General features: G+C 45.6%; 1 protein-coding gene across 2 annotated transcripts in view; it reads right to left on the bottom strand.

The window, feature by feature from the left end:
- The window catches only part of IQCE (IQ motif containing E), a 285,773-nt gene that overhangs the window by 156,895 nt on the left and 104,463 nt on the right, over positions 1-24,415 (bottom strand). For both annotated transcript variants that reach the window (XM_085629211.1, XM_085629212.1), the window contains exons 9-12: positions 19,869-19,982; positions 19,657-19,707; positions 19,380-19,450; positions 4,736-4,808 (exon numbers count right to left, since the gene is read on the bottom strand). In XM_085629211.1, the coding sequence (XP_085485337.1) occupies positions 4,736-4,808; positions 19,380-19,450; positions 19,657-19,707; positions 19,869-19,982 (309 nt within the window). The remainder of the gene's footprint in view (positions 1-4,735; positions 4,809-19,379; positions 19,451-19,656; positions 19,708-19,868; positions 19,983-24,415) is intronic.

The following is a 24,415-nucleotide window of genomic DNA, read 5'->3' as shown; positions in this document are numbered from 1 at the left end:
ATAGAATGGTGTGGCAGGAATTATGCAGAGCTGGGTGGTGACATGGAATAGGCTTTATACTATTGGAAGAAACATGTAAGGGAAAGTCAGTGTGCTTTACTGTTTTCACTGAAGGACCACTGCATTATTCTCCTATGAGGATGGGGATCACAGGGGGAAGTTTCACTTCCCTAGGGCCAACAAATTCCAGACATGCACTAAAGTCCACTGTAACTTATGTGAGAAGAAGTATTCTTCTGAGTCCAAAGCCATATCTGTACTGCTTTTGGGTCATCCAGAAATGTCATATTCCTCTGACTCAGCTCATAACCAGAACCTGGCTGGGTGTGACCCTGCCAGGTTAGATTAATAACCTTCTTCCCCAAGCTATAGCATCAGAGACCCGGCCCTTCACGGCAAGCATTTCAAGGGTGAAGGTCTCCTCTCCAAACGGGAGAGAAGGTGGGTGGGAGCTACAGGTTATCCATCAGCTGCTGTCACCTGGTACCAGGCACCAAGCTGCTCTGGAGAGAAGGCAGCAAGTGGGGAAGGGGCTTTTCAGAGACCATGTGGCATGAGACCCCTTAACAACGCCCTTTTGAACTATCCCAGAGGCCTGGGCAGGAAGGAGGGAGCAGGGGCAGAAAGGTGATTTGTCGCTGCCTGATAGGGCAAGCAGAACCTTCCTGCCAGCCCCCACTAAATTCTTTTAAAAGGTCTTGCACAGGAAGAGGAGCTCTCTCTGGGGTGTGGTCTTCTGAGGAAGACTGGTGCTAGAGCCTGGCGCCATGGGCAGTTTTAAGGAAGAACCTCCTGACTGGCCTAGGACCCTGAATTGCACCAGGAGGGGAGTCCAGGACCAGTGAGCCGAAGCCTGGAGGAGAGCTAGGAGAGAGGCTGGCACAGGGTGCCAGTGAAGACAGCTCCCTGCTAAATTCACCCTCCTTTAGACCAGGAGGGTGAAGGAAAGTGCTCCCAGTGGCTGGAGCGTGCCACCAGGAGCAAGAGGAGGCCAAAATGGTGAAGATTGGCCGCCTGGGGGACGAGATACGCCCACCAGAAGGTAAGCGACCTTTGACCCCTGAAGAGAACAGACAACGAAGCGCGTGGGGCTCCGTCGCCAGTCCCAGATGTGCCCCCGGGTGGATGAGGTCCCAGGGGCTGCCCCACAAGAGGAGGAAGTAGGGGAGCGCCGTAGCGCTCCCCGTGAAATTATCCCAAAGGGGGGTGCCAGGAGCCCACACTGGCCCCTCGAAGTCAATGGTGGGGGCCGGGACCCCCAACTCCGGGGCCGGTGGCGGTGGTGAGGAGGAGGGGGGCGCGCCGTTGCGCATCCCCTCTCGCAAGCGAAGACAAGGCAGGGAGTGCCGTCACGCTCCCCGTGAAGAATGTCTGGGGGCCCGGGATCCCCGACTCCGGGCCCCGGTGTGATGCTGAGGAGGGGGGGGGGGGGAGGGAAGGGATGGTGCGGTCGCACTCCCCCGAGGCGTCGCTGGGCCAGTGTCAGTCAGCATGGCTGCCCGCCGGAGTGGGCAGACCAGAATGGACATGCTGGCTCCTGCAGCCGCACACAGACATGCACACCAGGCGGGGAGCCGGGAGGAGCAGCCAGGGGTGGGCTCCCTGAGCTGCAGACATAACTTACCTGGGGGTCCGGGTGGGCCCGGGCCCTCCAACGAGGTCAGGACGTGGCTTGAGGCCACCAGCCGGGCAGAGCGGCTCTCCCTGGAGCAGCGGGAGAGCAGCTGATTTAATATGCACGCCCAGGAAGAGAAGCGTCCCATAATACCTTGCAGGCCCAGACCGGCTTGCAAGGGAAAGCAGCTTTTTCTCCCCTTGTGGTGGCCCCAGGAGGATGGGGTCACTGCGAAATGTGTGCCAAGGTGCAGGAGGAGCTGCAGGAGCAACGCAGTCTCCCCCAGCACGAAGATGTAAGGCCCCCAAGTCTCTGTGGACTCCATAGAAATAACCCCTCAAGGGCTCGACCATCACTCAACAGCACCCTTGGGCTGGAACTTTTGCTCTACAGCTGGGGGGACGTTAGGGACCGCACCAAGGTATGAAGGGCTGAGCTGGGGATGTCTAAAGAAAGGCATCACCTGGAGGTGGAGAGGTGCCATTGCATGAGAAGTGCATTTACCAATGGCATTTCTATTGAGGGACTGAAAGTCACATGTGTAATGTGAAGTCATAAGCAAAGTGGGGTTATGTCGCTGGACATCCCTGCCAGGATGTCTGGCTGTATATGCTTAATCCTATGATTATAACTATGATGTCTTTTAGGGGCTTTGATTGCAATGCATTATAACTTATCAGCCATGATAAGTACTGTCATTCTAAGTGATGCCCAAACATGTAATCTTGCTACTGCATTAGGTGAAGAACAACTCAGACTGTTAGCCACTAAGATGTAGAGGTGTATACTGTATGGTCAGTATGAGATGCTTAGTCAGGGTTATGTGTCTCCATGGCAGGTTTGCCCATTTTAAATGCTTGTTGAGATAAAGGGGGTGGATTGCCACTGGGATGGTGCCAGTGGGCCAGGCCCTCGCTCCAGGTTATGTTCAACCCACTGCATGAGGGGGCACGATGATGTGCATACATGGGAGTGGTGGTACTAGACCCCACCCCCGCCGGAGGGGTGGTAATGTTATGCAATGTCACAAAGTAATTCCAACAGCTTATGTATATTTGTAAATTGGTGCATAGTATTGAGTAGTGTGTGTGTTTAATAAATGTACTCTTTCTTTTATACAGCAAAGTACAGACTGGACAATCAATTACTGAGTGTTATTCCCACGTACTGGTAAATGGCGATTACTAGCCCACACCACCTCCCTTGAGTGAGCCTTAGACTGCTTTGCAACGCTACCCTCTGAGAGTCAAGCGCTACAATGGGGTGTTTGGTTCCCAGTGAAGGACAAATGTAGTCATGTCATTTGTGCAGGCCTCACAGATACTGCCTAGGTTTCCAACAGTATCAGTTGTAAACAAAACATTTAGGAAATTGATTGCAATCGTGGACCTAAGGTTTACATAAACAATATATAGCCACCCAGATATTAGGTAACAAAAATATTTTGTATTATTTATTTATATAGACAACTCTATCTTATTATAAATAGTAAAAAGGGGAAAGAGAAGAAAACATTTCTCTTGAGTACAATATCTCAATGTGTACAATAATGATGTGTTCAATACATTTTGCTACATTGGATGTCCATGTTTCTTAAGGTGAATATTTAGTTATGCTAATACATTCACACTGTACTTAATAGTACACAATATTGTAAGAAAAAAAGGTCATACAAAAAAGTAAATATGTTTTATATGTAAAAAAAAATGAGAAACATGGATTATACAGAAAATCACTTCAATTCATTGAAGAGCAATCATCTTTGGCATGGCTCTTGAAAGTTCAGTATGCTACGCGCGTTTCGGCGATGTGCCTTCATCAGGAAGCCATGTAATTTGAATTAACTCCTTCAGCGCTGCGCGAATTCCCGCGCGGTGCTGAAGGTTCTGAGCGCGGGCGGGGCCATGACGGAACGGTTCCGTCATAAGCACAGCCCAACCGACGTGCATGACGGAACCGTTCCGTCATAAGCGTCGAAGGGGTTAAGAAAGCTAAACAGGGTGCATATAAAGAATCATATAAATTACATAAATAGGTCCTACTACAATTTCTGCCCAATAAAGAGTCAGAACAGGTATTATTAAAAAAAGGATTTTACTTTTAAAAGAACTTGTCACAGGACAGAAGAGATGCACTAAGGGTGAAATAGGCAGGACAACTGAAAGTGTCACAGATAAACCAAAGTTATGAAGTTCCCTTCACCAAATGCCATTCCAAGATGACTGATATAGATTGCAAGAGAAAGGAGAATGTGAACAGGATAGAATATTCATGTGTAAGAGCATAGATTATATATATGTTGTGCTTTCCAAATACTAATAAACTATACTCCACACCACTTGATGCGTGCATGAGTTACCAGTATGCAGAGTTAGCTCAAAAAGGAGGCTTGGATGGAAAATGTATTTTTGCTCCCACAATAGGTCTTTGTCTGCCATTACCACGTTCTTACCAATTACAGCCGCTGGTCAGACCACCCCTGTTACTCATGAAGGTAAATACATTTTCCATCCAAGCCTCCTTTTTAAGCTACCTCTGCATACTGGTAACTCATGTATCATGTTGTTTGGGTGTCTGTGTTACTTATTAATGGGATTTGGATTTCTACATAAATGATGAATTATAAAATGATTTTTTTTTATTACATTTGATAAAGTGATTGCTGATAAGTGAAATTAAGGGAGAATAATTGATCTCAAGTACTAACTTACATTTGATTTGCCTCAAACATATGTACATAGTATTTTGTTCAATTTAGTGTTTACTATCACTTGTGTGACATTGTAAATAATAAATGCTATTATGCTCAAACTAAGAGGTAATCAATTTATTAACTTTGATGTGATGAAAGGCAAAATCACCGTAACAGTATTCAACATGCAACTGGCAATAAGTTCTCACATTGCAGCTTAAGTGATTTAAGGGAAGGTGTGTGAGATGAGGAGAAAAGAGGAGGAATAGACAGGTGAAGGGGAAGACGAAGAGGGGGAAGTAGGAGGAGGGAGAAAGAGTGTGTGGTATACACCTAGTTCAATGTTTGCTGCTGCAGAACCAATTGTCCTTCAACCCATGGACCATTTTACCTTCCCTCACCTTCTTCCCAAACCCTGACCCAAATACCTCCGCATAGTAGGTTTCCATAGCGATCTTCATTTCTTCTAGGCTGGTTGCCTTGAACTCTGTCTGAAGTTTGCTGAAACACAAAGTCAACCATATGATTTCACAATCCTAATGTGCAATCTAAGATGGAAATGTGTAACAAAATGTACAGTATGATACTTTCTAATCTCAGGTGTAAAGGTAATAGCATGCACATTTTGAGATCACAGTCTCTGTCAGGACAAAGGATAACCAGGTACAGTTAGACATGAGTTCTGTCGGTTAAGATTGAGGTGCACATTTTGAAGGCTATCCCTGCTACCAACATGAGAACACACCCATTAACTGGTGCTGAGAGCTCAGTGTTTTGTCTAATACAACTCATATATTGTATGTAAACAAGAAGGAAGGGAGTGTGGTAGGTCCATATGTCACCAAGACGGAGATAAAGCAAAATAAAGCACCTAGACAAGTATCCAGAAAATACATTTGTTTATATATACATGTAGGTTATAGTAGAGTGTTTATTTAGGTTTCACATTAGAAAATCAGTTTTAAAACATATAAACCATGGAAATCGCTAAAATCACAGGAATGGTGGCCTGCTGGGGTCAGCAGACCACCACGTCTGTGATTGCTTTTAAATAAAGCAATCTTTTTTTATTATAAATGCAGCCAGTTTTCCTTAAAGGAAAACGGGATGCGTTTTAAAAACAAAAATTCAGTTTTGTTTTCTTTTTAGGAGTAGGCAGTGGTCCGTGGGACCACTGCCTGCTCTTAAAAAATGCTTTTACAAGCATTCACAAAGGAGAAGGGGTGTTGGGTTACCACCTACTTAAAGTAGGTGGCAAAATGTGAATCTTTTGTGAATGCATTTTGGGCACAAAACATTCCTACATACAAATGTGATTCGGTATTGGGAAGGAAAGCCTCTTCCTAATAGTGACTCGCTAACCCATTTTGCAATTCGGTAATAGGTTACCGAATCACAAAATAGGGTTTGGTACATTGGGAATTCCTTTTTTTCTAGTAGCAAATGGACAGATTCTGCGAATATGGCCGTTTGCGACCTTAAAAAAGGTACATACATGTGGCCCAAATACTTTTTATTATTATTTTTTTTTAAGTTACTACTTGCCAGTAATTAGCATCAGTTTGAGACATAGGAGTAGGTCACCATTCCTATATATCTTGGTTGAGGTATCGCCTTTGCCCCACCCCTATTTCTAACAAGGATTGCTTAAGATATTTCTCTTCCAAGTCAAAGTGTTCCACCAACTTGACCCATATTTATGGGCGTTTGCTCAGGGACCCTCTAGTTTGCTATATTCCAGTCCATAAATATGTGCCTCAGTCAATTCCTCAATGCCATTCTGAAATTGATGGAGCTTTTTTGCTCTGCCATTAGCACGCAATGCTTGTTTGGCTATTCAACATCTCATGCACACCAAGTTGTGGGTATATATAGGGTGCTTTCGCATTCCCCCATAATTCCCAATATGGAAACATGGACAAAACGACAGTTATCTCCTCTGTACCTAGGGCAGATTAGGCTCTATTCATTTTTAGTAAGCGAGATGGAGCATAATAATATTAGGATTGAATTAAGTGGAGAAATACCAATAGTAAAGATGTATGGGGTGCCGTTTTCGCCTCCACACAATCTTTGTCTTCTAGCGTACCTACGTTATTCCTGCACTGGGGCCGCTTAATATCCTGAAGTAATCAGAAGCATTTATGATAGATCCATGAGAAGTCACATCTGCCTAGGGAGTCTATAGTAATTTTTAATTCAAGCAGATTTTAATATGGGATAGCAACTAATTTCAGGCAATAAGTATTGAGCACATGCCCGATTACAGGTATCTGTAAAAATGGGTCTTATGAAGCCCACATTCTTCAGCTATTTTCTCTCACAGGATTTAAGACGACCTGTCTCCCATATATCTCCCAGTTCTTAGGCACAATTAAGATCCTACTCACTGACTATCATGAGCGCAGTTAGCTGGGGAAGTACCTTACTATGCCACAGTGGAGAATTGTGTGATAATTTATCTCTCCAACCAAACCAGCACAGTGCTCCCCTCCATGCATGTAGCACCACTTTAATGGGGTCTGGGAGGAAGCGCGGGACCCGCGTGATATAAAGGCAGCTCAGTAGTGTGGGGCCTTCAAACAAGTCCAGCTCAAGACTTCTGTAGGATCATCTCTAACTCCAAAAACCACATTGTTTAGAACATGCAGCTGGGCTGCCCAGTAATATAGGTGCATGTCGGCCATGCTTAGGCTACCATCATATAGGTATATTTCTGTGAAGAAATTCTGGGAGGTTTTTCGCACCATAAGAAAGAGCATGCAGCTGCACTGACTGCTGTGACAAAATGGTCGCCTATTTCAAGTGGATAATTTTGGAGGACATAAAGAAGCCACAGGAATGTAATCAGTCTTCAAAAGGGTGAAGAAAGTCACAATTCTGAAAGCCCTTATAGGGCTTGGTATGTCTCTGCAGGTGGTATACCTCTTGCAGCAATGTCAAGCCTCCTCTAACTGATACCAATATTGACTTATCCCAATTAACCTTCAGGCCATAAGCCTGGTCATAAAGATCGACAAGGTCATTAATCTCTCACTTGTCTAGCATGAATGGCAGAGGAAAATCGGCATGTCATATAGGAACAACCGATCCTCCAGGCTACTCTCCACTTGAAAACCCTGAACTAAATCATCTTACCTAAAATGTGTAGCTGGTAGCTACCCTGCTAAGGCAAAAAGTATTAGTACTGATGGGCATCCTTGGTGGTGACCTCTTTCAATTGGTAAAGGATTGTGTAGATAGCCATTACTGCTTTTCTGCTAAGGTCAAGTGTAGAGGAGGTGGACAAATGCCCTAACTTTAGTCCAAACATCGTTTTATCTAATGTCTATCGGATGAACTCCAGCCTAGAGAGTCAAACGCCTTCTCAAAGTCAAAGTTTCAGAAAAGGGGAGTGATTCTGTTATGGACCTGAGAGGCTGGAATCAGTTATGCAGTACAGTGAGTGAGTACCAATCGGACCATTGATTGTCCAATCTTTTTGCAACGCAGGTCTCTTATTGATACCTCCGAGTGTGTTTAAATAGTAACCTTAACTTTCTTCAATTTATTTTTAACAGTGAGTCATCTTTTTCCCCAAAAATCACCACAATTTAGGCAAATTACTTGTCATTTCAACATTGCATATTTACTTCGTTCTTTTTTTGTTTAAGTTTTCTCCTTTGAATCACACAATCATTATCGCACAGTGATATTTCAGAATTGCTGCTTCTTTCAGCAATTACTACACATAAAAGCCTTATATACAGTGCCGACAAAAAACTGAAAATTTACAAACAGTACATACACAACTCATTGTGAATTTGGACAGTCCTACTATATTAGTGTGTATCGGGACCAGTTTTCCTCTTTCTCCTCGATACTTATTTAATAAAGGGTCCGGTAAGTAGAGGTCAGAAAACACCTGGAAAAGTCCATGTCTGAGCTGTCCAAGTCCAGTTTAGAAAATGTTTCTTTAAGCACTTAATTGTTCTCAGCACAAATACTCTTGGCCTCAGTGATGGGGAAAGGGTGTTGTGCCGACGCGTTTCGACCTTCGTGTGGGGACCATGAGGATTTCAAGAAGGTCTTCCTCAGGGCTGGGAACTTCTGTGTAGGACACTAGTATATATCACGGTATATCTAGTCCTGGCATAGATGCCTGGAAGACGTGGCTGGACATCTGGTTGTGTGTACACCTTATTCAGAAGTATTAGATCTTGTCGCGCTGCTGGAGGCTTCTAGTGAATAGGGCTCGCGCCGCTCTCATTACGTGTCCGCTTCCATTCTTTGGCGGCGACCGTGTGCGTCAGTGAGCATCACAGTGCACAGACCTGTAAATTCCTGTGTTCGAGCAAGGGCAATTTAAAAACGAATGTATGATCTTAGAACGATAGCCATTAGGCCGACGGCTCAGATAACGACAGCGTTAGTTTGAACCTGGCATTTTCACACCAGTTTGTTGTATGAAGGTCAAACGCATGAAGTGTGCTTAAAAGCAGACAAAAATAACAAATGCTTTAAGTACGCATTTTTTTCACGCATCATTTTCTAAATAATTATTTTTTAATTAAACATTTTACTTACTTTTTTGTGTGCAATGTCGTTAGATGATTTGGTGGTCTGTAAAAAGTTCAAAGACCTATCTCCTTTCCTCTGGTGCCTACGGTGTGCGTCTTGGGTTCGCCCTAATTAGTTCCACCCGCCAGAGCAGTGCGTGTCAAGTTCGTCATTATTGAGGCGTGAGTCTACCATGTTGGCAGCTCTGTTAAAATTGTTCGACTCCACAGGACAGTCTGCACTTCATGACTTAACTGCAGCCCGAGTCAAGAAAGGCAAAGTCCACTCCTGCTTTTTGGGTGCCAATGCACCTCAGAGTTGGATGGTTCCATTTCTTTTGTACGACGACGCTGCACGATTGCACGCCCTCCCCCACCCTTAGCCCTAAACCAACCCCTCACACCCTTAGCCCCAATAAACAAGTTACTTACCTTCGGTAACGATTTATCTGTAAGAGACATACTTTAGTTATAGATTCCTTACCTTGGAACTACCCCCAGGCGTCAGACTGGATATGGAGAATCTTTCTGCAGCATTACCCCTGCATGTCGGTAAGTGGCCTCGGTCGACTCTGCGTCCGTCGTCGGTATTGTGGTTGCCAGGATGACATGGCGGTGTCTACTTAGACACTGCCCTTGCGCGCTGACGTCAGTTCTGACATGATTTTCCACGGCAGAAGCGCAGAGCCATGCGAGACACTGACCACTGGTGCACAAAACTAGGGCCCTGGAAGGGAGTCCCTATCCCTAGAAGTCAGTTTGCAGAACTGGGAGGATGGGTGGGGCGGTAAGGAATCTATAACTTAAGTATGTCTCTTACAGATACATTGTTACCAAAGGTAAGTAACTTGTTCATCTGAAAGAGACCATTAGTTATAGATTCCTTACCTTAGAATAGATACCCCAGCAATACCAACCCCGGAGGTGGGTCTGCAAACTAAGTTCACACCAGAAAGTCCTGGAGAACAGAACGGCTGAAAAAGTGGCCTCGACGGACTTGACTATACAGGCAGTAATGTTTTGTGAATGTGTGCAGGGATGCACACCTGGTTCCCTGGCAGATGTCAATCAGCGGAACTCCATATCGCAAAGCAGTAGAGGCTGCCGTCGCCCGGGTCGAGTGGGCGCGCAGTGCTAGTGGAGTTTCCTTTTTAGCCAAAGAATAGCAGATCTTAATGCATAGGACAACCCATCAAGAGATGATACGTTTTTGCATGGCCCGACCTTTCTTGGCGCCCACATACCCACGAAGAGTTGATCGACCACCCAGAAATCTTTAGTGCGGTCAAGATGAGATGACAGCGCATGGTTTGGGTCAAGACGGTGGAGTCTCTCCTGATCTCTGGAAGGGTGCGTAGGCGGGAAGAAGGTAGGCAATGTGATGGTCTGACCTATGTGGGAAGAGGTAACCACTTTGGGCAGAAAAGAGGGCCTAGTGCGCAGGACCACTTTGTCCGGGTGAACTTCATGAAAAGGAGGCTTGGAGGCAAGAGCCTGAAGCTCTATCACCCTGCGAGCAGAGGTGATGCCAATCAGGAAAGCGGTCTTCAAAGTAAGAAGACGAAGAGGACTTATGTAGTGGCTCGAAGGGAGCACGCATGAGGTAAGTAAGACCTAGATTCGAGTCCCAGGGGGCATTACGAAAGGAGAAGGAGGAAAGAGATGAGTAATGCCCTTTAGAAATCTATTTACAATCAGAGACTTAAAAAGAGAAGGCTGATCAGGTAGGTGCAGAAAGGCAGATATGGCAGAAAGGTAGCCTTTAAGAGTACCCAGAGCAGAGCCCTTCTGGGCCAAAAATAGAATGAAGTGGAGAACCTCCAAAAGAGGGACAGAAAGGGGATGCACAGCCTTTGCTGTTGACCATGCCACAAATTTGTTCCATCTACAGGCGTATACAGTTTTAGTGGAGGGATGCCAGGCTGCCAAGATGACGTTACAGATTTCGGGAGGAAGGTCAAAAGCTGTCAACTGTCGCCGCTCAATCTCCACGAAAGAAGGTGGAGGCTGGACAGTTTCAGGTGGAGGACGATCCCCTGCTGCTGCGATTGAAGATCCTCCCGAAGAGGCAGTCGGATTGGAGGATCGATGGCCATGCTCAAGAGCTCGGGTACCAGACTCTTTGTGCCCAGTCCGGAGCCACAACAATGACTTGGGCCCGGTCGCACTTGATCTTCTTCAGCACTCTGGGTTGAAGGGGTACAGGCGGAAAGGCGTACAGGAGGCCTCAATTCCACTCACAACGAAAAGTGTCACCTAGCAAGTTCTGCCTTGGAAACTCCAACGCCCAGAACTGCTAACATTGCGCGTTCTTTTTGATGGCAAACAGATCTAAACAAGGCTCTCCCCATTGCTGAAAGAGACCTTGCACTACCTCTAAGTGAAGCCGCCATTCGTGACCCATCATGCACCGGCGGCTGAGTTCGTCCGCCCTGGTGTTCAGGGAACCTGCCAGGTGTTGAACCACCAGGGATATGCCCTGATGTTCCAACCCTTGTCCAAAGGAGAAGAGCCTCTTGACATATGGTCCATGACCCCACCCGCCCAGTTTGTTGCAGTACCACATGGCGGTGGTGTTGTCTGTGAACACCTGCACTACTCTTACTTTGACAGAAGGAAGGAATACCTTCAGTGCAAGACGGATCGCCGGGAGCTCCAAAAGGTTGATGTGGAGACCGGACTCCGCCGGAGACCGAAGACCCCTGATCTCCGCCTCTTCCAGGTGGCCGCCCCATCCCAGAAGTGACATCTGTCACTACTGTGAATTCTGGTTGGGGAAGGGAGAGGATCTGGATGACATTGGAAAGATTACCCCGATGCTGCGCCCACTAGAACTTCAGGTCCCACTGCAGAGCCTGCATATGCCACTTGCCATGATCCACCAGCAGGATGCAGGAGGCCATGAGGCCCAGCAGCCTCAAGGTCATTCTCACCGAAATCCGCGATAGAGGCTGAAACATTGGTATCATACCCCGAATATCCCGGACTCGCTGCTCAGGAGGATAAGCCTGTAACTGCGCTGTATCCAGAATCGCTCCGATGAAAAGGAGCTTCTGAGAGGGAATCAGGTGTGACTTTCGCACGTTGATGGTGAACCCCAGCGAGAGCAGGAGGTCTGCTGTAGTCTGGAGGTGGGAGACGACAGCCCAGGGTGAGCCCACCTTTAACAGCCAGTCACCGATATAGTAAAAGACGGGAACCCCTGATCCGCGCAGATGAGCTGCCACCACGCCATCACTTCAGTGAACACCCGAGGGGCGCTGGTAAGGCCAAAAGGGAGCACTGTAAACTGAAAATGCACGTTGCCTACCGTGAACCGTAGCCAACGCCTGTGGGCCGGCAGCACGGGGATGTGGAAATAGGCATCCTGCAAGTCCAACGCTACCATCCAGTCTCCGGGATTAAGGGCAGACAGGACCTGAGCCAACATGAGCGTTTTGAAGATCTCCTTCCAGAGGATGTGGTTGAGGGCCCTGAGGTCTAAGATAGGACGCAGGCCTTTGTCCTTCTTGAGTTTAAGAAAGTAGCGGGAGCAGCAACCACAACCTACTTCGTGCACAGGGACCCTTTTGATAGCTCCCTTGGCCAAGAGATCTGCAACTTCCTGCCGGAGAAGGGCCAAGTGTTCCTCTGACATGCGATGAAATGCTGGTGACATGGAGGGAGGGAGTAGCCCCTTAGAACTATCTAAAAAAAACACCTGTCCGACGTGATGTTTGCCAGTGGGGGAGGTGATGGTGAACCCTTCCGCCCACTGGCTGTGAAAGGTCGGACTAGAAGGGTTTGGAGGTTGCTGTAGGGAGGTATGGGTGGACTGGCCCACCCCCTGGCTCCCAGACCCATGTAGCTAGGTCCCCCGCCCGCGGCCACGCAGAGACTGGGTAGCTTGCGTGGCCCTGTGGCCAGATTAGGAAGAACGTGGTGGGGCACCCCTTCCGTAGCCACGAAAGGGGCGAAAGGCGGACTGCGTGGGGTGAGAGGTTGCCGCAAGGCCCAAGGATCTGGCTGTAGCACTAGAATACTTGAAGCCCTCGAGCGCTGAGTCGAACAGGCAACGGCCATCAAAGGGCATGTCCAGAATGGTAGATTGGACATCCCCACAGAAACCAGACATCCTCAACCAGGCATAGCGCCTCAAGGCGTTCTGCCCAGAGAGTCGGCGGTATCCAGCCCACATCTAATGGTGAACTTAGCAGCGTCTCAACCTTCCACCACTGCGTGGGTGAGAACGGCCCGGGCTTCCTGGGGCACTGTGGCAGCACTTGCGTAACCGTAATCTGTATCCCACACTGTATGGGTATAGCGCCCAAGAGGCATGCGGTGTTCACCAACCGCAGCGTTAAGCTGGCAGAAGAAAACATCTTCTTCCCTAGGTGGTCCAGCTTCTTGGATTACCTATCTGGGGAAGCAGTAGGGAATGCGCCCTTCGAAGATGAGGCTTGGACCACCAAGCTCTTGGGGTGGGGTGTTGGGAGAGGAAAAGTGGGTTGCCCGGGGCCGGGCGGTGGCGTCGGGCAATCACCCTGTCCACAGGACGTCGGTGAGGGCTACATTAAAAGGCAGCAGGGGCTCCAAAGCCTGTTGAAGTACCTCTGTCAGGAGGTTAATCCTGACTGCCACCGTAGGAAGCTCCAGGCCCAAGTCCTCAGCCGCCCAACACAACACCACTGCGTACGAAGCTCCCTCATCGGTGGCCATGGTAGGAGGGGAGAGCATGCCAAGGTCTGGGGAGCTATCCAAACCCCTGGCATCACCTAGTTCCTATCAGCAGTCTGGTTCTTCTAGCTGGTCAGCTAAAGGGTCTACAGACCCCTCCCAGTCCTCCTTACCCTCCTCTGGCAGCCAATCAGGGCGGTAGTGAACGCCAGGGATGAACAGTGGTACAAAAGTACCCTCCGGCGCCAGTAACGACGTCGGTCTGGCACTGTGTCCCAGTCGGGCGAGGCTGGGGTCAACGCCGGTTGGGGGCACAATCGACGACTCAGGGGCGTCGTCACTAGAATCACACCGAGGAAGGTACCGTAGGGTCAACCGGCACCGATCCGGATCCAGGCCTGGATCCTGAGGGCCCGAAGTCATGCCGGCGTAGCCGGGCTGCCCAAAGATGCTATGTAGCGCTTCGTAAAACGCTTGAAGCTGGGTAGGGCTCACTCCGGCTCCGGGAAAGGGAGGGAAGCACGGAACCGTCCCAGAAGCAGACTCCGAAGAAGGAGCTGGAGAGCGACGACGCTCCAGGTCCTGCGTCAGCCGATGGACAGGGAGAAGGCTAAGAATGACGATGCTTTTTCGCCTTCTTCTTGTGCTTCAACTTACCCGATTTCCGTGACGAGTGGTGGTGGCTCCGCGACTGGTCCCTAGACCTTCCTCTCGACCGGAACCTTGAACAACACAGAGCGGACTGCCGGGCCTCCAAGAGCTTTTGGGACCGCCCCCGCAAAGACTTCAGATTCATGGTCTGGCAGTCGGAGCATGACTTCGGGTCATGGTTGTGCTCCAGGCACCAGAGGCACACATGGTGCGGATTCGTGATGGACATCCACTTGTGACAGAAGTCACAAGGCTTGAAGCCGGTCCGACGATGGGACAGCCCTCATGCTACCAGGAGTCGAAGACTCAGAAAAAAGATGTCGACAAAAGTCAAAAAAAGTTTTGTCAAAAAAATGACAAAGGGGCAAGCTATCTCTGGATCTGCGCTGTCAGTGCAGAAAAAGAAAGAACTGCCATCAGCGCTTAGGGGCAGCGTCTAAGTAGACATCGCGACTTCATCCTGGCGTCCACCACGCCGACAACGGACGCGGGATCGACCAAAGCCACCTACCCGCGCGCCGGGGTACTGCTAGAGGAAAGTTCTCTGGATCCAGTCTGACACCTAGGGGTAATTCTAAGGTAAATAATCTATAGCTAATGGTCTCTTTCAGATACGCCCTGCATTACCATTATACCTAAAACAGCCCTTTTCCCTTAGCCCTAAGTCATCCCTTCACACTCTTAGCTCTAAACCGCCCCCCACAAAACTGGCATTGAGATGCCATTTGTGAAAGTAAAAGATTCGGCATAAAGACAGGTGCAGTACCATCGCCGTTGTGAAGCCGATTTCGGTCTAAAGGCTATTCGTAATGAAGCCTTCGTGTAAAAGAAAGTTTCCCTTTGAAAACATCTCAGATAGTGTTTTGTACTTTTTCACAGCATAAAACTGGTTTGGTCAGGATGGTCAAAATTGCTAGAGAACATGCTTGTCCAATGTTTAAGAAATGCATTCAAAGGAAATATATTTACTGCAAAATGGCCATCTCTGGCATGAGGTGAATACATAGGATTTTTTTTTTTCTTAAGGTACATAGAAGTTTATAGGCAATGATAAAAAGTCCACGGTCAGAAGGAGAAGTAAGAATGTTTCCTTGTTAGACAGTTTCTTCTGTTTTAAGAAATGGATGGAAAGCTAAAATGAGATAGTAAGATAAAAGTGTGGAAACATGCATACAGCCTGTCATATCTCTGATCATATATCCCAGCTGCTGTCTTTATAGAGTCAAAGATTTGTTTTTTGTATTTAAGACAGAACAGTGAGTTCATGATTCTGTTGCAGAGATCCTTGTGTAACTTGTACGGAAGAAGGTACAAGCCTGGATAAATAGATCAGCAAGTTATTCACCTGCTACAAATAGCTTTATGTGACCAGAAAGGTTACAGAGTAAATTCCTGCAGGCTGGGACTGAATCTTTCATTTTAGTATTGGGTTTCATTGGGTAGTAATGAGCATTTAGTGTATTGTATTGTACGGTGTTGTGATATTTAGAAGGGTTCATACTCCTGATGAGGCTGCGGAACAATCCAATCAGTACCAGGTTCCTGAGGATCCTTCTGGATTGCATGGCTGAAAAGGGTGTTGGCAGAAGTTTGGCCTATGTAGGAGGTGCTCTGTGTGGTGCGTCAGGTGTGGAGTCAAGTTCAGAAACGTACTGTAGCGGTACTGCTGCACTTAACCATGAAGTATTGAGGAGATTCTGAGAAGACATTTAGTTGCACAAGCCCACAATCTTAAGGGTGGACTCCATCACACTCAGATGCCACCATTGATGAGGGTCAGTGGGCTGCAGAAATGACACACATTTTGGGACTACTCATGAGTGACAGAGGCCCAACTTCTGGGAGTCATCATCGAGCAGTATATTTGGTCCATGTAGGGTGCACAGTTGAGCAATCAGAGATTATTAAATGGAGTACACACAGGAGTTGGAGATGCAAAGGTGGGATGAAAAGCAACTATTATACAACCAGCCTTATAATCACTGTGTGGTCCATTCAGGTGTGATGTGGAGCAACTCAACATGTTAATAAGTTTTCAAATAATTAATTTCATATTCTATACTACAGGTTGCATAAAATCTATGAAACTTACCTCCTCTATGAGAGAATGCTCTTTAAAAGTAGAATGCAAGGTAGAATGCAAACAAGTGAGTGTAAGGCTGGAGTTACCTACTACCCCAACTCCTCTTTTACATAACATGGGTGCTCTTTAGTATGTTAACATCCTTGTGATTGATTTCTGGAACTCTTATAGCTACATCTTGGTTTTTCCTTTTGGTGGGAGGGTCGCCTCAATTGTGCTGCATCCATTAACTGAATTATTTTAATTGGTATAGAATTATAGAGGATGTTTGGGGCAATGAGTGGTGAGTGCCAGACGCCTCTGCTAACCTTTATTCTTGTAGTCTTCACTCCCATAGGCTGCTAGCCTTCCAAATAAAACACAGTCCACCATGAATATCTAAACGTTTTGCTTTCCCCACGTGGCTGCCACTCTCTCAGCAAATTACCTTGCACACTTCCCAGGGGTCCTTACACCCATCCTGCAGACTTCAGGAGGACCCCCAACACAGCCTCCAGCACTTAAAACAGGAAACTCATGTTGACACTGCTCCTGGTTTGCTGTGTCTGCATCTGGCTAGCAGGAGCATACTTCCTATAATACCTGCCTTTTCATGCCGCTTCACTGTCAGAGAAACTAACCTTCTGTGGTTTCTAGTTTAACAGGGTTTAAAATAGTTTGTTGGATTTTAACTAAAAATCAGAAATCAAACCTATACAACATCTCCAGGAAGACTTTACACTCCTTAATCGAGAGACAGTAACCTGAGGGGCACGCTTCCATTTAGGCTTTCCGCCACAAGAATGGCACATCATCAAGGAGAACTGCATAGGAAAGAGGAAAGAAATGAAACATCTCTACTAAAAACAGAGAACAAAAGATACCACCTTTAGAAAAATAAGTTTTAAAAAACTAAGGTAACACCCTCCTAAGATGCTGAGTAAAATCTAAGCGGAACTGAAGTTTCAAGTCTAAGGTAGACTCTGCAGTAGGCTGTTATGTTCATAGGTTGCAGTAAAGAAAAATAAGCTGCAGACTGACTGAAGAGTTGAAGAAATAGGGGAGTGTGGCATCTGTGTGAAGTGGAACTTTTCACTTTTGTTACAGCTTTAATGTAGAAGCACCATTCTCCTCTTCAGAGGGTATACTTTTGCAGAGTTGATTTCAAACAAATGCCATGGGGATGTGATTGGAAAACACTCAGAAAGTGAAGAAGATCTTGCTTTTTGCCCGGCAGCAGATATTGGAGTATGCGACCAAAAGCATTTCAAGGTTATCTGTAAAACCTGCCATGAGGTGCTGTACAACTCAAGGTCCACAGAACTAAGACACTTGTGGCACAAACTTTCATTCCTGGCAGTTCCAAATTCTTATTATCTCTGCCTGACGGTCAAAAAGAGGGCTTTTAAAATATTCAATTATTAACCATCGAAACAAAACGCTTGGTTAGACTCTAAGGACAGAACAGATTCTCCATACCCAACAGGAGGAACGAGTCATGGGTACTGCTGACTTAATAAAGCCAGGACAAAGCAGTGGGTTCTACTTGATGCTGGCAGAGCTGAACGGGTCATAAAATGTATAGAGTCTGGGTCGTAGAAGTCAACTTCAGAGTGGTGAAGGTGTAAGGATCACAGAGATGAATCTCAATGTCAGCAGAGGCCTAATCATCCAAAAGAAGACGGAAGTGGCCCACATGGTCAAAATAGATCACAAGAAGGTAAAACGGTCTCTACCTCAGAGAGTTCTGAAAGGCTTCATGGGGTCCAAAAGTAGTAAAAGGCAGAGATAGAGCCTTAACAGATGGGACACTGGGTTTCCTTTGCGCAATTTTATCTTCATGGTCTTGCATAATGGGATCTGGGTGACCCTTTCGTAGTAGGGGTTTGTGCCTTTATCTGCTGCATAACAGGATCCCTTTATAATGCTAGAGCTTTATATCTCTTCCATTCACAATTCTGAACGACATGCCCATGCACCGGCCCTAAACTGCCAAGCATTGGTACCTTGGAAGGTAATTGGTCCATTCCCAGCTTACCAGCAGAGATGAACCATCATAATGCTAAAGAGAGATACAGGTGCCTTCTTGAACGCACTCAAGCCTTTTCTTCTCTTAAATAAATAGCTGAAAAGAAGCTCAAATACAGAGAAAAAGAAAGAACAACTAACAGTTGACAGAAAGCTTTTAAATGGAAAGAAACATTTTCCAAGGAAAACAAATATGGAAAATACAATATGCTGTGTTTATATATTTTCTCACGCCTAGAAGAAAGAAACAAGAGGGGTGGGATACTGCATGGCAGTGTGTGCACTCCCTGGTTTGCATTCAACAGTCCTTGTGTAGTTACTGTGACTGTTTAAATTTAATTAAAAAAGGATTCTATAATGATTCTATTTTTTTTTTAATTATTATAGTTTGGAAAATAAAGTGCTTTCAGATCCCAGTTGATTTACTGAGACAAGCTAACAGTTACAATAAAGACGAAGATCCAAAGTTGGAACAATATTTAGACCGGAGGTCATATATTTTTAGAAAGAGAAAGGCAGACTGGAAAACCTGCAAAGACAGCTACGAAGATGTTGAGGGTCACATAGCTGGTGAAGAGGCATATCAAAGAAATCTATTTTGTTTAGTAAGGAGATGATCGAACCCAGAGATATTGAAATCTCTTCAATATCTCTGGGCCCGACCATTTCCTTACTGTTTAGTTAGTTTTTTCTACTGTCAATGCACCATAGAGTTAGATATTTTCAATCGACCACTGGTGCTAGACACAGAGGTTAAGGGGTCAGTTACAAATGTTTAAAACAACAGAGATTTCCCTGTAAGTTAGGTAACTAAAATGCAACACCCTCGACATGCAGTGCCCATGAACTCATATTTCATGTGTGAAGTTTATCAAGTGTATTTTGCTCGAGTTATAGTATGTAGCTAACCATTTGCAGGGATTTTCAGTTTTCTTTTGTTTTTGGATAATACATTTGAAGTTCTGGGAATTTTAAACTTTTTTTATAATGTTGGCTAGTCGATGGTCATAACAGATAACCAGAGCCTTGCTCATATGGTCAGTGAATATTTATACATTGGCAGGTACTTCTAACAACAGTATTTACTTTGGACTTCTCCAATCCTGTTCGAGCACTGAGCTTCTTGAGAACACTTACTTAAGCAGGTTATCTTTCTCTTTGCATTGCTGCTCCAACTTGAGAATCTTCTGCCTCAAACCATTAATGACCTATCAAAGGAAGGAAAAATGAATTTATTGACATGGGGTTGCATTTGGTTTTCTGTAGAAACGTGGATTATTCTATCATCACAAGTAAAAATTAGTCACAAACATCGGGTGAAGTCTCATAATAGTGGCATGGTTGAAAAAGACAACTTTGAGCATTTGAAGTGTGGCTCAGTGTCAAATACATGTTGGCTTAAAGTTCCTCTTACCGAACTTGAATCGTTACGTTTATCCACTAAACTTCTGGAAAACTCAGAGCCCTGCAACAAGAACAAAACAAAAAGCATTTGTTACATCGCCTATGTCTCCTAGTGGTTGTGGCCTACCAAGAACCTGTGGAGCAGAAGATTTGTAAACCTAAAATATTTTAAACTGAACTTGTGTTACTACATAAGTGAGGAATGTCAACAAATACAGGTACCTTGGAGGGATCCAATAGCTGCTCAATCTGTCGATCTTTTTTGCTGTTCTCCTCCTCTAAACGCCGCAGTTTTGTTTTCAACACGTCTGCTTCTGATCTTTGCAGTTGTAATGTCTAGAAGAGAATAGACTTACATCTCAACCTCCCACACATCTTTAAAATACCTGGATGAATTAATCAATAGCAAAGAGCACCCATAATTCACTGGATATCCCAACCCTCAAACATTTTCAGTGATACCCCAACATCAGATAAGCTATCAGTCTTGAAAGTCAATTTAGTAGCAAAATAAAACCAATGATTACATGTAAAAATTGTTTTGCAGCACAGCTATCTTCTGTGCATCTGCATATTTAGTGGAATATTACTTTTTGACAGCTAATAAATCTCAGAACACATTTTAATAAAGCTGTGGATATTTTTTGAAAGGCATCTCCTTCTGCTGCAGTGGAGCATCTATATGATTAGGCTACATGAGCAACTCGGTATGCTGGTTAGAAACACCTGTTTATTTAGCCTTCGAGTGAACTCCACAATAACATGTTCAAGAACAATCCAAATGTGAAGGCACTGGGGTAGTATGATTGGCACGCATCAGATGTGCTTCCGTAGCCCGTGTCTGGACATATCCAGTACATTTCGCTTGGCCCCCATGGCGAGTAGGCTACACCTATACCACACTCAAAGCTCGATGAAGAATTTTAGTCTCCTTTCTAGTGAGATCCCATAATTTTGGAAGCAATGCCCTCAACCACATTTCGTGTCATGATATCCTCTGGCATGCTTCTACACTGCTTGTACTATAGTGTACAGAGGTGGAGCTTGGTCACGTGTTAAACTCAATTTTAGATAGGGAGATACAATCATAAATGGTTAAACCTTTCTTCAGGGATACCTAATCAAATTGATCTTTATTTACCATTCCTTAGACAGGATTAAAAATATGTGGATGGGCGCCTGCGGCTGGTGCAGCTTAAAATACTCCATAGGGTCTATGTGACGGGGCCCAGGTTGGTCCACATGGGTTTCTCTGAGGAGGGCTTACGTAAGAGAGGCTGTGGTATGGTGGGTACCTTCCTCCATATTATTTGGGAATGCGGTGCGATTATGGAGTTCTGGAGGCAAGTCCACGAGGTGATGGGGGAGGTGACAGGAATTGTTATGCAGCCTGAGGCGCGATGTTGTCTCCTGAATGTCTGGAGTCCTACTGACCACAACGCGGCACAGACTCAGTGGGTGACCCTGGGGAACATGGTAGCCAAGCGCGATATCGCTCGGCTGTGGGGCTCCAATAGGTCGGCCACATTGACAGCGTGGATGGAAAACATGGACTGGAGCATGTTTAGGGAGAAGACAGTGTATTGTGCTCGAGGGCGCCCTCGGAAATGGCACGCTGTGTGGGGGCCATGGAACCAGTACAGAGGGGACATATGCCTCCCCCCCAACCCGGATCCGCCTGAGGAGCAACTTTCCCCTTAGTCTTTTTCCGGCTTTGGCTTTCCCGCTGATATGTGTTTGTTTCTAGAGTCTCTGCCTTTCCCTCCTTTCCCTTACTATAAACCTGTGCCTGTTGGACGTGATGGGGCTCGTCCCCCCTGATGGGAACCTCTCTTGGTGTTTACAGTACCTTTCGCCTTGCTTGTGTTTAGGGTTGTATTTATGTTTATGCAAAATAGAACCTTTGGCTCTCCTGTCAGTGATATGTGGACGCAAGCATGTGTTGAATCTCTAAAGCTGCCGTACCTCCGGGTTGTCGGCTGAATAGCTGTGTCACTGATCTAAAATAAAGGTTTTTAAAAAAAAAAAAAAAAAATATGTGGATGGTCTCAGGGCATTTTTACCCTACCATCGCTCAGTTATTTGTAAATATGTTTAGGTTATTAACTAGTACCCCACTATCTGTTAACAGCCTTCATCAGGACTACAAGATTCCTCTGTCTCCAACTAGTCCACTGAGTCAGCCCTAGTATCGTCACTAAAAAGTGTTAGTTATATACCATACACACACCTTACTTTTGGTATGTTTTGTAGACGATGGAACTTTCTTCAGTTGTCCAACTAGGAATTTCTAACCCAGGGTAGGAGCTGTTTATAGCCGTTCTTTGCCCACTGCCATGCTTGATAAATGCGTGACTACAGGGTGATGCTTTTGCTCTTACACTATGGTACAAGAGGAGTAGAAGCATGCCCAAGGATGAAGCATGCCACAAAAGCGATGACCACATTGCTTCCAAAACGATGGGTTCACACTAGAAGGGAGAATACAATTCTCATCAATCTTTGAGTGTGGTATAGCTGGGAGGGGATTGATGATCCGCTACCTCTCGCCTCCTTGTGTATGGTATGAGTAGGTATGTGGACCAGTCATGTGGAGCAGAGGAAAACGACATGTGTTACATGATCCCTTCCTCAGAATTTACATGAGAAAGAGCCTACATATAGGTGATGCTGAAACACATTCTCACTTCGCTCATCCTGGGGTAGCTTACACACAACATGTATATGTGTATACTTTGAATGTTTCTTATACACAAACCTATATATGTATATATAGCAAAATATCAACATGAATCACAACTATATGCTTCTATATATTTCTTAGTCCATATAAATGAGTAGCTAATAATCTGCCATAGTGTGAAATGTGTACAGAAGCTGAATACCTGCACCAAGACTGAATACAGCTACACAACACGGACTATGCTGAGCCATGTCTGCTGATGCTCTCCGCTGTCTCTGGAGATGCTGATTTCTGAGTGGGTTGGTCTTCTCTGCCTGGGGACCGACTATCCTGGCTTTCGTGTATCAGTTCTCACAGAGGTTTTAAAAGTGTGTGAGAAGGTGTTGTCATGGCATAAGTGACAACAGTAGCTTGAGAATCTGTGATGGAGCTTCACTCAGTTATAGGGCTCTCAGACCTTTTTTATCTGTCTTGTATACCTTAAGCAATACTATACATTGTTGGTGAACAGCAATACCATACATGTGTAGTGTAAACACGAAGCACTGGTTCATTAATGTAAAAATACTAGGTAATATTGGAACCTAAGCTCAACATTATATTATCTTAAAAGACAAGAGGACTACTCATGTCACATGTCAGTAGTCGCTCTGGCCTAAATATGAATTATTAGGGTACACACAACACCTTGTACAGGAAAGGATTGTTTCAGGCCCGGTCAGCACCATGGAGGGCTCACTCATGTTAGGGCCTGGCCCTCGTACTGCAAACCCCAGTTGTTATGAAGCCGAAGGTAGTTCCTGATGAAATCACTACAATTTGTGAAGTGGCAGGCATTTTAGTTATGTTTTTGCCAACTTCGATTGAAATCTTTTACTGTAAAGAGCCATGAGATGCCCAATAAACGTTTTGCAAATTATGTGAGCGAGTAAAGAGCTACAGGGGTCAATGAGAATGAAATATATGCCAATGTTTTTTTCTGTTCCACATTTTCAACTCTCTTCCCCTTAAATGAGATTATTTCATGCAAAAAATCTATCAGGATATCTGCCATCAGTGAAATGCCTTGCATGAGGGGCACAAAAAGAAGTCTAGGAATCGCTCTACAGGAAGGGTAAGAAAGTCTTTCAGACATTTTACTGCAACAGACTCCTAGCTTCCTTGTGGCTGCACCTGGTGGATAATGTAAACATGTGTCATTTACAGTGCTAGAAACTTGCTAGGGTGGACCAAAGGCCACACCTTATTTCTTTTGTTAGGACAAACTTCAATTTGCCCAGGCCTGTTGTCCTCCAGACTCAGATGGCCACTGTCCTAAATTCCACTGTTTGAGTTGGTAATATACACAGAGAGCCTCAGTTGAAGAAGGAGGCCATCAGCAACGCTTTGATAACATCATCATAGCAATAATTTCCTCAGAGGTGATATGGGATTTTCAACATCAGTGAAAGACCCTTTGCAGAAGGAAGTATAGCTGCCTAAAAAAGCATGCTCTTCCTGCCTCACCAGTGACCCTATTCAGATTTATTTGTAGCATCCTTCGAAGGGATTAGTGACCTGTGGGAGGCATATGGATATATCGGAAATTAAGGGTGTACCCTTCCTAATGGCATTACATTCTGCAGCGTCTCTTCTTGAGAGATTCCCTCCATAGCTCTGAAAGAAGCAGACAAATGCATCTCATGGCACGCTGGCTTTATTGCAGGGTCTGGACTTTTCAACTTCCTACATATCAAGGCATATCAAGCCGGGTCTGGTTGCTTAGTGGACTAATGCGTCCACTGTAGGGGCCTGTGTTTGGACCTGCAGGGATTTGAATCTGTCTCCATGACGTCACTCAGCTTTTCATCCTTCTGAGGTCTATAAAACGTGTACCGTTGAGTTGGGTAACAATAAACATCTGTTTATTACCGCCAAGATATAAGTGCGCTTTACATTACGTTATGTTATTGTGATTGCCCCTTCTGATGGTCATGAGCCTGTAAAGGATGTACAATCCTTATATAACACTTTTGTATGTGGTCTGTAAGTGTACCTACATATATTTTGCATTATCAGACTTGTTTTTCTGCTTGAGTGAAAGGGA

The sequence above is a fragment of the Triturus cristatus genome, chromosome 10 (assembly GCF_964204655.1).
Source record: "Triturus cristatus chromosome 10, aTriCri1.1, whole genome shotgun sequence".
NCBI classification, from domain to species: Eukaryota; Metazoa; Chordata; class Amphibia; order Caudata; family Salamandridae; genus Triturus; species Triturus cristatus.
This window is presented reverse-complemented; position numbering and strand designations above follow the sequence as displayed.